The sequence below is a fragment of the Rutilus rutilus genome (assembly GCF_951802725.1).
Source record: "Rutilus rutilus genome assembly, chromosome: 22".
Taxonomy (NCBI): domain Eukaryota; kingdom Metazoa; phylum Chordata; class Actinopteri; order Cypriniformes; family Leuciscidae; genus Rutilus; species Rutilus rutilus.
This window is the reverse complement of record NC_140227.1, coordinates 416507-433119: the sequence shown is the minus strand read 5'-3', so window position 1 is coordinate 433119 and position 16613 is coordinate 416507. Positions and strand designations below refer to the sequence as shown.

The following is a 16613-nucleotide window of genomic DNA, read 5'->3' as shown; positions in this document are numbered from 1 at the left end:
AACTGTGCACTATAGCTGTGTTAGTTATTAGAAATTAGTAAATTATTAGTAAATTAGTTTATTTTTCATTATTAACATTTTTGTTTTTTATATGAAAAGTTCATAATTGTCTTTTACTGAGAAAATATTTGAATTTGTCTTGTATATTTTGTGGTTAGATCAGATAACACTTTAATCTGCCATATGGTCATGTTATAATGTTCTCCACCTATGGGGCATGTTGTCACAGTTCATTCTTTCAGGGCAAATCAAGGAAAAAGTGTACAGTGTATTAATGAAACTAAACCACACAACTGTACGAGACATGTGGGAAATAATGAACACTCTGAACCCGAAGTGGGTTAACACACACAGCGAGTGGCCCCGCTCTCCTCTACTCACTGGTTTACGAGGGTTTAATGGGAAGGGTCGAAGGAACACACCAAACCAGCCTGAATAACCAAAAAATAATTCAATATTTATTTGCAGTACAAACAAGTCTTGTATTGGTTTTCATATACTATACAATACATACGGACAATTTTATATCCTTCATAAACCAGAAAATTTAACTGCCCGGTTACCAAGCCCAGTCTTATACACATATATAGATTGTATCTTTTAAAAAATGTTTACAGCACATATAAAACAGCTCTGACATCTGAAGCTGTGACACGGTGCCGACGCATCGTCAAATAAAAATCCCTGAAAAATTCCTCGGTGAGGTAAGATACACATTTCCTTATTCGCTCATCTGTCGTTCTCTTCCACTCGACCGCCGTGAACCGCTGAGAAGCTAACGGTACATGTTCACGGGAAGCCTCAGAACCGCTGAGAAGCTAACGGTACATGTTCACGAGAAGCCTCAGGACCGCTGAGAAGCTAACGGTACATGTTCACGGGAAGCCTCAGGACCGCTGAGAAGCTAACGGTACATGTTCACGGGAAGCCTCAGGACCGCTGAGAAGCTAACGGTACATGTTCACGGGAAGCCTCAGGACCGCTGAGAAGCTAACGGTACATGTTCACGGGAAGCCTCAGGACCGCTGAGAAGCTAACGGTACATGTTCACGAGAAGCCTCAGGACCGCTGAGAAGCTAACGGTACATGTTCACGGGAAGCCTCAGGACCGCTGAGAAGCTAACGGTACACGTCCTCGCTCCGCTGTTACACGAGCCGTTCCTCTCGATGCAAACGTTCCTCCACAGAAGCAGCTTGAAATCAAGATTTACACGGAGATACAGAAGCAGGTTTCAGACCCGAGGCACCGGAGCCGTTATTGAGACTGGGTTTCAGAAGAGTTTCAAGCATGAGAAAGAGTCGTCCGTGATATATTAACGGGACGACTGTTGCATATCTGCACACGATTAATACTATATATTTATATATATATATATATATATTGAGATATATGAGAAGGCCACAGGAGTCAGTGAATAGCACATGTATATTATGGGGTAAATCGAATCGGACGAAACGCGCACCCAGTGGCCGGCGTGTGATGTCACTTCCTGTGAAACCCCGGGCCAAACGCTGCTCGTTTCAAGCTAACGAAGCTATTCTCTGTGGAGCGCTAGTATCAAAAGTAGAAGAGTCAAAAACCCCAGGCCATTTCTTCTAGAAAATACTGCGGTTGTTGAGTAATATTGCAGAGTAACAAACATAACCTCGACCGACCCGTCAAAGACCTTTAGTCGTCTATTATTACTACTACATATCGGTTTCTTTAAAAATGAACTTTTTAATACAACGATTTCTAAAGTGAGATACAAAGAGTATTGAACAGTCAGAGTAGGAAAGAATTAAAAAGGTTATATAAGGCCAGCTTAAAGCAACCCTGTTAACTCGAGCACTCGTGTTCGCTCGCTCGCAAACGCCTTCGCTACACACCGTTCAAGACTCGCTCCGAACACAGGCCTCGACATTCGGCACCTCGAGAGGATCGCATGCCCAAATACATCGAGTGAATACATACTTCACAAATTAATACAATAAAGTCATACTGTAATGAGAATCACCAAGGCCAGACGGTGAAGAGCCTCGTAGACTCGCGTCTCACACACAAACGCCAATCTGTGGTGTGCGGGTTAATGAACAATGAGCTTTAAGTGTGTGTCGTCCTCGTCGCAGCCTAGGACTGGCAGGAACGCTCAGTGTGTGTGTGTGTGTGTGTGTGTTGGAGTACCGCTTTTAAGTGCCAAGAAGTGAAAGGCTTCACCACTGTGCAAAACGCATTAGGTCATTGCAAACATAGAGCGAGAGAAAATAAAGAGGGGGATGTCGACTCACAATGTCTGTTTGTGTTGGTTCTGTCACGACTTTGAACAACGTCTGCGAGGAAATATACAAAGATATAGAAACTGAATGTATTGTGCACCTCTGATGCCCCTTCGGTCTGAGCTCGGAGAAACATCACCAGTACATTCCCCTCCGGTCGGAAAACACAAATCCCAGTCGGCACGGCGACGGCCTTGGAGACCAGAGGGCCGAGCACTGGCACTTCATTCTGTGTGAGAGAAGCGCTGAGGTTCTGCTCGGGTTTCAAACCGGGACAATAAAAGAACAGTCTGTTCCATAAAGGCAAGAAAAGCTGCACTGAGATCCGCCGGCGCTGAGGGCCTCTAGGGCCCGTGTGCCGAACCGCGGCTCTAAACTCCCCGACACCGGAGATAATCATCCGTCGAGTGGCAGAAACACTCGTCGAGTGGCAGATTCATCCGTCGAGTGGCTCCCCCACCGACCCACTGTCCCCGCCGGCTCATGTGGACTCCAGCGGGTCCAGCTGGAACAGGTTGTGATTGGTCGGCGTGGTGAAGAACAGCTGGTCATTGGTCGAGCGGTTGTCACACGGGCTGTTGAGGCCCAGCGTCCTCTCGAAGTCCAGGAGCTGCCCCATGAAGTTGAAGTTGGGCGAGATGTTGGACTTCTTGCGCTTGACGAAGTCGTAGGCGTCGTTGAGCGACAGGTTGAGCTTCTGCATGAGATACGCCACCGTGACGGTGACCGAGCGACTGATGCCCGCCAGGCAGTGCACCAAGATCCCACACTTTTTGGAACGAGCTTCATCTGAGGAACAGAAGAACAAAGAGGTGAGCCGTGAGTGGCAGACTAGCCCAACTGAATCACACACACACACACACACACACTAACCTGAACCTAAACCTATACATCTCACACACACTAACCCGACCCATCACACACACACACACACACACACACACTCACTAACCTGACCCTAAAACTATCCATCTCACACAAACTAACCCGACCCATCACACACACACACACACACACACACACACACACACACACACTCACTAACCTGACCCTAAACCTATCCATCTCACACACACTAACCCGACCCATCACACACACACACACACACACACACACACACACACACTCACTAACCTGACCCTAAACCTATCCATCTCACACACACTAACCCGACCCATCACACACACACACACACACACACACACACACACTCACTAACCTGACCCTAAACCTATCCATCTCACACACACTAACCCGACCCATCACACACACACACACACACACACACACACACACACACACACTCACTAACCTGACCCTAAACCTATCCATCTCACACACACTAACCCGACCCATCACACACACACACACACACACACACACACACACACACTCACTAACCTGACCCTAAACCTATCCATCTCACACACACTAACCCGACCCATCACACACACACACACACACACACACACACACTCACTAACCTGACCCTAAACCTATCCATCTCACACACACTAACCCGACCCATCACACACACACACACACACACACACACTCACTAACCTGACCCTAAAACTATCCATCTCACACACACTAACCCGACCCATCACACACACACACACACACACACACACACACACACACTCACTAACCTGACCCTAAACCTATCCATCTCACACACACTAACCCGACCCATCACACACACACACACACACACACACACACACACACACTCACTAACCTGACCCTAAACCTATCCATCTCACACACACTAACCCGACCCATCACACACACACACACACACACACACACACACACACTCACTAACCTGACCCTAAACCTATCCATCTCACACACACTAACCCGACCCATCACACACACACACACACACACTCACTAACCTGACCCTAAACCTATCCATCTCACACACACTAACCCGACCCATCACACACACACACACACACACACACAAACCCGACCGTAAACCTACCCATCACACACACACACACTCACACACACACACACTCTCTCACACACACACACACACTAGTGATGTATGTCTCGAGACCACTTTTACGTGGTCTCGGTCTTGTCACGGCCTTGACGGTCTTGTCTTGGTCTCGCTGTCTCAGACCGACATAGTGGTCGGGGATTTACCAATACAATACTACAATATCCACGACGACACAACGTTCGATAATGCAACATTATTATCTGCAACGGAACGGATTGAAGCGCGCGTCCGAGTGAAGACAGTGCGGCGTGTGTGTGAGCCACACGAGAAAACACTGTATCCGCGCCACTGATCGCAGCGGCAACGAGCACTTTGAGCACTTGGTTTAAAAAACACATATCAGTGACATGATGGGTTTTAACTTCATTCAGGAGATTTTGGGTAACTGCACAACTGACGTGTGTGTGTGTGTGTGTGTGTGTAACCATAGCGACAAAACGACCAACTTTCGGATCCTGCACTTAAGCCTATAATTTCATTTTTAAACATTTTATTATGTATTTAAAAGTTGCAGAATGGATTCATTTGGAGACTCTGAAATCGGCAGAGATAGGCAGGCATTTGCTCAGATGAATTTGTGTCTTTGATATCTCTTTCTGTGTGCGTTTGATTTATATTACATTGTGGGAACCAAATGTCCCCACAAGGATAGTAAAACCTGAGATCACCTCCATTGTGGGGACCAGCCAGCGGGTTAGGGTTAGCCAGAGGTCCCCATGAGGGAAATGGGTAAATAAACATACTAAATTATATTTTTTTGAAAATGTAAAAATGCAGAAAGTTTTCTGTGATGGGTAGGTTTAGGGGTAGGGTTAGTGTGTGTGTGTGTGTGTGTGTGTGATGGGTAGGTTTAGGGGTAGGGTTAGTGTGTGTGTGTGTGTGTGTGATGGGTAGGTTCAGGGGTAGGGTTAGTGTGTGTGTGTGTGTGTGTGATGGGTAGGTTCAGGGGTAGGGTTAGTGTGTGTGTGTGTGTGATGGGTAGGTTTAGGGGTAGGGTTAGTGTGTGTGTGTGTGTGTGTGTGTGTGTGATGGGTAGGTTTAGGGGTAGGGTTAGTGTGTGTGTGTGTGTGTGTGTGTGTGTGTGTGTGTGTGATGGGTAGGTTTAGGGGTAGGGTTAGTGTGTGTGTGTGTGTGATGGGTAGGTTTAGGGGTAGGGTTAGTGTGTGTGTGTGTGTGATGGGTAGGTTTAGGGGTAGGGTTAGTGTGTGTGTGTGTGTGTGATGGGTAGGTTTAGGGGTAGGGTTAGTGTGTGTGTGTGTGTGTGTGTGTGTGTGTGTGATGGGTAGGTTTAGGGGTAGGGTTAGTGTGTGTGTGTGTGTGTGTGATGGGTAGGTTTAGGGGTAGGGTTAGTGTAAGGGGACAGAATATACAGTTTGTACAGTATAAAAACCATTAAGTCTATGGAGAGTCCCCACAAAGATAGTGAACCAGACGTGTGTGTGTGTGTGTGTGTGTGTGTGTGTGTGTTTGATTACAGTATTGTATTTAAGATGGTGTTAGACTAAATAAATGGTCTTTTAAATATCATCTGCATATCTCCGTTGTGTTGACTAAACATTAGGCCTAATCCAAGTTTATAATTGCGTATCTTTAATTTGATGTTACGATTTCATCTACACATTAAGTATAATTTCAATTGGTTACATATTTCTCATTCTTTAGACAGTTGTTGGAGGAGCAAGATGGTGTTGGAGGTGTTTGATGTTTTGTCAGATGAACCAGTCAGTCCCAGTCATGTCAGTCCTCAACAGTACACAAAAGTTAAGGGAGTCTCAGTCCTCTAATAGTGCAGTAACAGCCGTCATGCGATTGCTACACGTAGTTGATCTCACCCTGCAAAAACATATACAGTGAGCTCACAGTCACACACACGACATGGTCTGTCTCTGTATTGTTCTGCCTGTGTAGTTGAAGTAATACCATTTAATATGTATTGAATGTAAACTGCGGCTGAACCCTAATGCTGCTGTTCTTGAATTCATATTGCTTTAGCTTCAACACTTGCTTAGCTTGACTTGGTCTGTCTTGGTCTCGATACCCTCTGGTCTCGATACCCTCTGGTCTCGGTAGTGTCTTGGTCTCGATAGTGTCTTGGTCTCGATACCCTCTGGTCTCGGTAGTGTCTTGGTCTCGATACCCTCTGGTCTCGGTAGTGTCTTGGTCTCGATACCCTCTGGTCTCGGTAGTGTCTTGGTCTCGGTTTAGGCGGTCTTGACTACAAGTCTAACTCACACACACACACACTCAAATGAACTTACATGCCCACATTCAACTACAGGATGGTCAACTAGTTGATTAGCTTTAAGACGGGCTGTGACGGGGGTAATGGACCAACTACCGGCGGTGATGCGGTGGTTGGGTTTTTCTTTTTAAATAAAAAAAAAATAAGAAACAACACACTAAAGCCTGTAAAGCACTGAAATAAATATCAGTAAATACTGGTAACTTAAATAATATAATAAAGTTGAATCTACTTTAAAAAAAATAAATAAAATAAAAGTAAAAAAAAGAGTTTAATATCCCCCCCCCAGAGACGTGATTCAGCCGGCCGCTCTGCGCTCTGAGAGGGGTGCGGGACACGAGCAGGAGAGGCCGTACATCTCTTTTCTGATATCTTCATGTTTTCTACTTGATGTAAAAAGTCTGAAGAGCGAACTTTATCTTCCACAAGGGCGAGTCTTTAGGATATGTTTGATATTGCGCTGCCAGAGAAAGCCAAACTAAATCACCTGCGTGTGTGAAACGCGCTTTACAACTAAACTTGACACGCCGCATGTCTAATAACAAGCACAAGCTGTGTTAAAAAGAATTAGACGTACAAGTAAGAATGTAGGCTATCTGTCCTACAGCGTTTTTCTACTTTACCTCAGTAAAGAATAGGAATATAATAGGCCTAATTAAAAGCGAACAAAGGAAGAAACGTTTATAATCCCCTTCGGAAATGGGTGACGATACGGGCAAAGAAACAAGAGATTCCATGCAGAGTCACGATTTATGAATATTTGATTAGTTGATTTAATTATAGAATATCTAAAAGGGTTGTGCGATTATTCTCTAAAATAAAATCTCCGTGTTCTGGTGCAGATGCGGTGGTGACGCGTTCATGTAACCGAGGGTGACGCTGCCAATAACACACATAACAGCGGTCACAAAGAACCGGCAAAAGCAATGATTATGAATGTGTCAAATATAGCAAGGAGACATTTGAATTGTTTATTAATAAAGTGTTTTCTGTGTCAGTGTCGGCTGCAAAGATGAAGTTGATGATGCTGACTCGTCATCCCTGTCATCTGCGTCTGACAGAGCTGCTTCATGACTCGCAGTGAACGCGCCTATATAGAGAGAGATGCACACTTCATAAGCAGAGTAGGCTAGTCGGTTTATTTTCGTTAAATAGCGGTTGTCAAGTTTACCGGCACAGCTCTAGCTTTAAGCTGAACTAGAACGTTTTATCTTGATTTTAATCGAGGCTCAACTTTAACTTTTCACATTTCAAAGGCGATTACAGTCATAAACTGCTGGTGTCCTCACTCCAGGCCTGTCGCAGCAGGAGCTCAGTGAACACCTCAGTCTGAGGGAATGTTAATGCGTCTGTTCAGTGATGGCCAGCGATAGTAAACAGAGGAAGAATCAGACTGAACTGAGCCGAATGTTTGTGCAGAACATCTGTGAAGAAGCCAAAAGAGTTTTGGGTTTCTCAGCTGCATTACATGGCTACCTACCAAATAAATCAATCATTTGACACAAAATATTGTGTTTATTGATTTAAAAACGATTGTATGTGTCTCTACGGTGAGAATCCTGCGTCCATAGCAACGCTCTGTTTTCCATGGCAACGGTGTGTTATACTTCGCAGCGGTTATCAAGAAATTACACAACGCATTCATCATTAGAGTTCAACGGAACAGACTATTTTCTTTAGCGGAAGCAATAAAATCGTTTTTAAATCAATAAACTCCTTTTTAAATCAATATTTTGAGTCAAATGATTGATTTATCTGGTAGGTAGCCATGTAATAAGCGGGATAATGTCTGATTCAAGCTCCGCGTCGGGGTCCAGATCAGCCTGTCGGGGGTGTGTTCGCTATAACACCCGCCTCGCTCTACATTATCCCTTACTTATTTCTGCATGCTCAGTGAGTTTAAACACATGCAGTTCGAGTGTTGTAGTTTCACGATGCAGGTTTAGCACTGCTGCAGTTCACTGTACAGCTTCTCCTGCAGTATGCTGACTATTAGGGACAAGAAAATGTATTTTTTGTCAAATTCGAATGACATTTTAGTAATTTATGACAGTATGAGTGAGTTTAATTTGTTGATTGATCGATCGTTAATCTAGTAAATGATGTAATGCACTGAACACTGCTGTGGTAACTCGACAGCACACTGCTACTCTTAACTCTTCTGAGCCTAATTCCTAGTCAAATTAAAAATGATGTAGTTATGGTTAGGGTTATAGGTATATCACTTGTGACGGTGTTTTGTATAGATCTGGCCAGACGTCCAGTCTACCAATCAGATCAGAGCGACAGCACTACGAAGCGACTCGCAGAACCGAGACTAGCGACACACAGCGACGGTCGCCGGCGGACTGAACGAGGCTTAGCCGTCATGAAATGGAGATCGCATCTCTTCAGAACCGCTAGAGTCGTTAGATCTCCTTCAGGTCGTGGAGACTCTCTGACGCCACTGACTAAGCTGTACAGGTCATACTAGTGATTCAGAGGAGAGCGTCACAGGTGTGATGACATGAGGATGGCGGGTTTCATCCTGATGAGTGTCTGAAGCAGAGGATGCTGGGGGACGACTAGACACTGAAGCAGAGGATGCTGGGGGACGACTACACACTGAAGCAGAGGATGCTGGGGGACGACTAGACACTGAAGCAGAGGATGCTGGGGGACGACTACACACTGAAGCAGAGGATGCTGGGGGACGACTCTAGACACTGAAGCAGAGGATGCTGGGGGACGACTCTAGACACTGAAGCAGAGGATGCTGGGGGACGACTACACACTGAAGCAGAGGATGCTGGGGGACGACTCTAGACACTGAAGCAGAGGATGCTGGGGGACGACTCTAGACACTGAAGCAGAGGATGCTGGGGGACGACTAGACACTGAAGCAGAGGATGCTGGGGGACGACTAGACACTGAAGCAGAGGATGCTGGGGGACGACTCTAGACACTGAAGCAGAGGATGCTGGGGGACGACTAGACACTGAAGCAGAGGATGCTGGGGGACGACTAGACACTGAAGCAGAGGATGCTGGGGGACGACTAGACACTGAAGCAGAGGATGCTGGGGGACGACTCTAGACACTGAAGCAGAGGATGCTGGGGGACGACTAGACACTGAAGCAGAGGATGCTGGGGGACGACTCTAGACACTGAAGCAGAGGATGCTGGGGAACGACTCTAGACACTGAAGCAGAGGATGCTGGGGAACGACTCTAGACACTGAAGCAGAGGATGCTGGGGGACGACTAGACACTGAAGCAGAGGATGCTGGGGGACGACTAGACACTGAAGCAGAGGATGCTGGGGAACGACTCTAGACACTGAAGCAGAGGATGCTGGGGGACGACTCTAGACACTGAAGCAGAGGATGCTGGGGAACGACTCTAGACACTGAAGCAGAGGATGCTGGGGAACGACTCTAGACACTGAAGCAGAGGATGCTGGGGAACGACTCTAGACACTGAAGCAGAGGATGCTGGGGAACGACTCTAGACACTGAAGCAGAGGATGCTGGGGAACGACTCTAGACACTGAAGCAGAGGATGCTGGGGGACGACTCTAGACACTGAAGCAGAGGATGCTGGGGGACGACTCTAGACACTGAAGCAGAGGATGCTGGGGAACGACTCTAGACACTGAAGCAGAGGATGCTGGGGGACGACTCTAGACACTGAAGCAGAGGATGCTGGGGAACGACTCTAGACACTGAAGCAGAGGATGCTGGGGGACGACTAGACACTGAAGCAGAGGATGCTGGGGAACGACTCTAGACACTGAAGCAGAGGATGCTGGGGGACGACTCTAGACACTGAAGCAGAGGATGCTGGGGGACGACTAGACACTGAAGCAGAGGATGCTGGGGGACGACTCTAGACACTGAAGCAGAGGATGCTGGGGGACGACTCTAGACACTGAAGCAGAGGATGCTGGGGGACGACTCTAGACACTGAAGCAGAGGATGCTGGGGGACGACTAGACACTCGTTTGGGAAATAATTAGCTTTTTATGGAAGAAATAAAACTGTACCGGACTCCTGAGATGACTGATGTACAGTGTCCTTCAGTGGACAAAGGACAAAAACAAGAAAGAGAGTGATGAAATGAATGGATGAAACGCTACAATGAGTTCATATAAATACTCAATATTTTCCTCCATATAATATTTTGACATTATTAATAGGATTTTTTCACAGTACAAATTGGCTCTGTATACCAGGGTTATTATCGTTAACTAAAACTACTAAAACACTTCTGTTCACTGAAATAAAGCTGAAATAAAATATTATTATTATTATTATTATTATTATTATTATTAGAAAAGTTAAAATAAAAATGAGAAATGTTGCCTCTGCCATAAGCTGAAATATGTTCAAGTTGAGGCACTAAAATGATTAGCTGGAAATAAACTAAAATTGAAATAAAAAAAAATTAAGCCAAAAAAAAGAAAGAAATTTACATGAAAACTATATATAAAGCTCATTCAAAATATGAAGGAAAGTATAATGAAAAAAATAGTATAACTGCATATTACAAGAAACTGTTTGTTTGTTTGTTGGTTGTCTCACGCGAGTGATGATGTGGATCTCAATTGAAACGAGTTCAGTGGCGGACGATAAGAGTGAAGCGCATTACTGATCTCACACACACACACACACACACACACACACACCTCTGCATGGGGAAACCACAGTTGTACATTATTCAGAGCTGAAGTGCGTCTGCCGTCCAGCAGAGCCATTAGTGCCGGTGAAGTGGCCAGTCTCTGCAGGAACACACCAGTCCAGCTGAACTGGGATCAGTGAGGTCACTTCCTGCAGAACCACTGGAGGGGTTTAAGCATCAGTGTGTAAAACACAACACCACTGACCTCTTTAGCTTGTGCTGCTTGTCGTCTAAACAGGAAGTTCCTCTCAGCAAGACTTCCTGATGTCCTCCGGCTCATGAGAGTGTGTTTACACAGCAAAAGTGAAAGTGTTGAAACTGAACAACAGCGTCCAGCCACACAACCGGACGTCCTGAACCGGAGTTTAATGCACTAGTTTAACCTTCTGTTTCTCTTTCCAACGTACAACATGAGTGCTATTATAACTTACACACTCACATTTAATGATTATATCACCGGATCATAACTCTTCTGTCATCATGTGCTCATCCTGAAGTGAACTATCCCTGCTAACACGCCTGTCACATCACTGATGGTATGAAACCAGAACAACAGGTTCCAGTTCCAGGCGTGTGAATGAGAGGCAAATGTGAATCGGAAACGATTTCAATACCCGTGGTGTAAAACACTGACAGCCAATCAGAATCAAGCTTGGTCATTTAAAGCGGCAGCTTATGATCAACAGAAGGCTATCGTACGCTGATACGGTTCTCGTCACCTTTATCTCTGCAGTTCTGGGGGAGAACGAGCCTTAGAGCTGCACATCTCCCAGAGGAATACACAAATAAATCAATAAAACCTTAAACTTATGCTCACATTAAAGCTGAGTGAGCGTGAGGTCATCGTTTACATCTTTACATATCGACAGGACAGAAGAAGAAGAAGTGCACACATCTTAAACGGTGTGTGTGTGTGTGGCGTTCACATGGTTCAGCTGGCTCTGTGATCTGATCCATGTCTGACACTGATCACGTCTGAATCCATCAGATCTTACTCTGATGTAGATGTTGAGCTCTTACATCACCCTCGGACAGCTCGTCAAGCTCATTTGATTGAGAAAACCCCCAGTTATGCTTCATACACACGTGTGTGTTCATGTAAATGTGTTAGCCTAAACGGCTCAAGCGTAAACCAATCGACACAGCTAGAGTTGACCTTCTCCCACATGTAAAAACACATTAACCTGCAATTTGTGGCTTATTTAAGCGTGTGTGTGTGTGTGTGTGTGTGTGTGTGTGTGTGAGAGTGAGTGAGTGAGTGAGTGAGTGAGAGAGAGAGAGAGAGAGTGTGTGTGTGTGTGTGTGTGTGTGTGTAACGTGACAGGAAAGCACCTTTACCGCGACTGAAGCGCATCCACAGAGAGCCGGCGTTTCATGGCAGGAAATATAGAGCAAACTACGACCCAATATATGATACAAGTGTGTTCTGAAGCGGTTCAGTCAAAACACTGATCAATTATTCAACCTCACGCCACCTCACGCCTCACGTCTCACGCCACCTCACGCCGCGCGTCTTGTCAGTGTGGTTTATAGTGCTCGAGGACCCGCTCCTCACGGAGAGCATAGGTGTGCAAACCTGACCCCTCACACTTCACACATACACACACAGACACCCCCCTAAACCTGACCCCTCACACATAGACACACCCCCCTAAACCTGACCCCTCACACTTCACACATATATACACACACACACCCCCCTAAACCTGACCCCTCACACTTCACACACACACACACACACACCCCTAAACCTGACCCCTCACACTTCACACACACCCCCCCCAACCTGACCCCTCACACTTCACACACACACACACACACACACACACACATCCCTAAACCTGACCCCTCACACTTCTCTCACACACACACACACACACACACACACACACACACACACACACACACACACACACACATCCCTAAACCTGACCCCTCACACTTCTCACTCACACACACACACACACACACACACACACCCCTAAACCTGACCCGTCACACTTCACACACACACCCTGAGGTCACGGCCAGTCTTCACACACACACACACACACATACACTGACAATAACACACTCATACCTGATGGACATGAGCGTGAAACTTCTGAAAGGAAACTTACCTATGAATGAAATGGCTTCAGGGAAAAACTGAGAAAGGTTTTGGCTCCAGTGATCCGAGATGGGAATCTGTTTGTACTTGAACTCCCCGTCGTGCTCGAACATGTTGGGCAGATTGGGAGTCACGTTCAGGATGTACTTGATGTTGTACTTGCCCAGAACGTCCAAGTTGGTGGAGTCTTTGGCACAGCCCAGGTAGAGATACGGTAAGATCTGGACTGGGAACGCCGGCTGGTTACTGGGAACCGGGCTTCCCTCGGACTCGGTGGCGCTGCCCGGCTCGCGGTCCGACTCCCCGTCAGAACAGTCGGAGCTGATCCGGAGTCCACCCAGACCCAGGACGGAGGAGGGCGGAGAACTGCTGGGACACGAACAGTCCAAGCTCGTCTCGCAGTGCTCCGGGTACTCCGTCTGGAACTTGTTAAATCCTCCTAGAAGAAGCCGGAGAAGAACACGAGCATCAGTCAAACAAGCCGGAGAAGAACACGAGCATCAGTCAAACAAGCCGGAGAAGAACACGAGCATCAGTCAAACAAGCCGGAGAAGAACACGAGCATCAGTCAGAGCGACAGTCACACGTGTCACTCCATACAGTGTTATTAAAATACTAAAATACTCTTGTAATTACTAGTAATCCAAATAGCCACTAACATCTAATTTAGACACTGGTACATGATTATTACACAATATTTGTGTTCCAATTGTTATTAGTTACAGCAAAGGTCACTGGTCATGCTGACTAGTTATTATAAAACACATAACCAGTGAGATAAGAAGTGTTCCCAGTCAAACTGTAATGGCTGGAGTGTGAATAGTTAAAGGGTTAAGTTCACCCAAAAATGATCATTCTGTAATCCTTTACTCATTCCCAAAAACAGAGGCATTTTTCAAAACAACATCTTTTGTTTTCCAGTCAGGTCTGTAAATGAACTATTAATGTGTGAACTGCCTCTTTAATATCTGAACTTCAGATCATCATAAAACTCAAAGGGCCAAAATTAACAATGGAATAGTTACTTGGCATAGTGGCAAAGGAATGAATACTAGTAGGCCATCTAAATAATAAGCACTAGTGAAACTGAAAAAGATACTATTAGTATTTCCAATAAATAAATCCGAGTAAACAGATTAATATTGTAACGGGTTGAGTGTGAAACTGCTGGTCACGTGGTGAAGATCATGACTGACACTCGATGTGTATTTTGTGAATGGTGGCGAAACCGAGAATTACACAGTCAAACTCCATTTCCACGACAAAACGCTCGACATGTGCGTATATTTGCACGAAATATCTAATATAACGTGAATATTTATCACAAAGAGTCGAAGAGCGTCGTGATTCAGTCTTTCTGGCCGTTCATTCATGAATCGCTGGTTTTCCTTCAGAAAGACAACATGGCGGAGCCATTTTAGGCAATTAATTGAAAACATCTTTGTTTCTCCTTTTTTTAAGGGTTGTAGTCAAAACACAAACAGAAAGACAAAAGGGTACACGTTAGCTATTTTACGAGCAGTGAGTTTATACAAAATGCCTGACAGACTTGAAAGATTTCACGAAGCGAATGCGCGGATGTGTTCGTCAAACCGCTCGTAATGCGAACCAACTTTTCTCCGTTTAACAGCAGAAGAGCCGCGGGTTTCAGGAGGAGCGATTTAATCCATTTCTGTCTCTCTCTCTCTCGCTCTCGCTCTGTCTCTCACACTCACACACACACACACAGAGAGAGAGAGAGAGAAAGCGTTTCGAGCTCTTGAAAGTTTTGAATGGCAAATAAACTCCTTGCCTTCCAGGTAATAGGCTTTGCACCCGTCGTCGCGGAGCTTGTGCATGAGGAGCCCGATCACGGAGCCCGAGCTGCCGCTCTCCGGACAGTCCGCGGTCGCCTCGTCGTACAGCAGAACCGTGTCCGTCTTACAGCGCCGCACGAACTTCTCCTGGTCCTCGTTGTTGGGGATGATGGATCGGATGGGCAGGTTGCCCTTCTTCAGCCTCCTCAGCATGAGCCCCGGGATGGCCAGGTTGATGGCGGACTCGATGTGTGCGGACTCGAAGAGCTCGTGTGTGCGGCAGTCGAGCAGCAGAAGCGCCCCGCCGGACTCCAGCTCATCCTGAAGCCATTCCGCGCTCTTGCTCGACATCATCATGATCACGCCGCTCCAGAGAGAGTGTTTCATGGGGGAGAACGGGCGAGGCTGCTGTGCGCGGCAGAACGAGGGGGAACGCGGCAGGGCGATCCGTCAGACGCGGCTCATGATCGCGATCCCTCCGCTCGCCTGGTTCTCTCTTCTTCTGATGGCTGTTTGACAGGCTGCAATAAAGCGAGCGCGTCATCACGCGAGGGGGAGGAGTCTGTGCTGGAGGATTTAAAGGCGCAGCGCCTCTTATTTTCCCTCGCAAAATAATGACGCCGTTAACTCTTTCCCCGCCAGCTTTTTTACCTAGACTATTTTTGTTGATAGATTTCTTTTAATATATCAAAAGAAAAAGAACAGAGCCTCTTCTTTTAAAAAACATTTTATTCTAGCTTCATTCATTCTGTTTTTTTATCAACACTCAAAAAAAAAAAAAAAAAAGCTTTAAAAAATCTAAAACGCTTAAATTTTGATGTCATGAGGCCTCCCCAGTCCCGGCGGGGCCTGGCCTGCCCTGTGAGTCACCAGTGCCCGCCCTGGACGAGCCTGTCTTAGAGGTCTGCTACAAACTTTTGTGGACGCACGTCAACATTAGACGGAAAATTAATTAGCCGACCCGAAAAATTAACGGGTTTCGGGTCGGGTTCGGATTAATGTTAATTTCCGACCTGAGCCCGACGGGTCCCGAAAAATTAACGGGTTTCGGGTCGGGTTCGGATTAATGTTAATTTCCGACCCGAAACCCGTTAATTTTTCGGGACCCGTCGGGCTCAGGTCGGAAATTAACATTAATCCGAACCCGACCCGAAACCCGTTAATTTTTCGGGACCCGTCGGGCTCAGGTCGAGTTCGGATTAATGTTCAATGAATCCCACTGCGCAATGTGACGTTGGAGGGACGTCTTTTTCATGTAATTTTTGGACGTCCAAATTCGGTCCATTGAAGGGGTTGTTTTGTAACGCCAGGCGACGTCTTTTTTTGACGTCTTCCGCACGTCTAATGTTGACGTGCGTCCACAAAAGTTTGTTTGTGGGAAGAAGCAGGCCCGGGGTGGGTAATCGGGAGAATCGGGAGAATTCCCGGTGGGCCGCTTCACTTTTGGGCCGGTCGAGGAATTTTTTTTTTTCCACATTTGTCATGTTAGTTACATTAGGCTGCACACGTTCCACATTCTGACACCGCAGCGCGCAGC

General features: G+C 46.3%; 1 protein-coding gene across 1 annotated transcript; it reads right to left on the bottom strand.

Moving 5' to 3' along the window:
* Positions 1–436: 436 nt before the first annotated feature.
* dusp7 (dual specificity phosphatase 7) lies at positions 437–15593 on the bottom strand. The gene is made up of 3 exons (XM_084395648.1): positions 15073–15593; positions 13291–13719; positions 437–3045 (listed from the first exon to the last, which is right to left on the bottom strand). The coding sequence occupies exons 1-3, from the start codon at positions 15461–15463 to the stop codon at positions 2738–2740; spliced, it is 1128 nt and encodes a 375-aa protein (XP_084251774.1). The 5' UTR covers positions 15464–15593; the 3' UTR covers positions 437–2737.
* Between the last annotated feature and the right edge of the window lie 1020 nt (positions 15594–16613).

Bases quoted from the DNA above. Each gene is read 5' to 3' on its own strand.
- dusp7 (XM_084395648.1), bottom strand. From the start codon at position 15,463: ATGAAACACTCTCTCTGGAGCGGCGTGATCATGATGATGTCGAGCAAG. The intron at 13,720-15,072 runs GCAAGGAGTTTA...GGCTTCTTCTAG, and splicing joins CAAAGCCTATTACCTGGAAG to GAGGATTTAACAAGTTCCAG. The intron at 3,046-13,290 runs GTAAGTTTCCTT...TCTGTTCCTCAG, and splicing joins TGAAGCCATTTCATTCATAG to ATGAAGCTCGTTCCAAAAAG.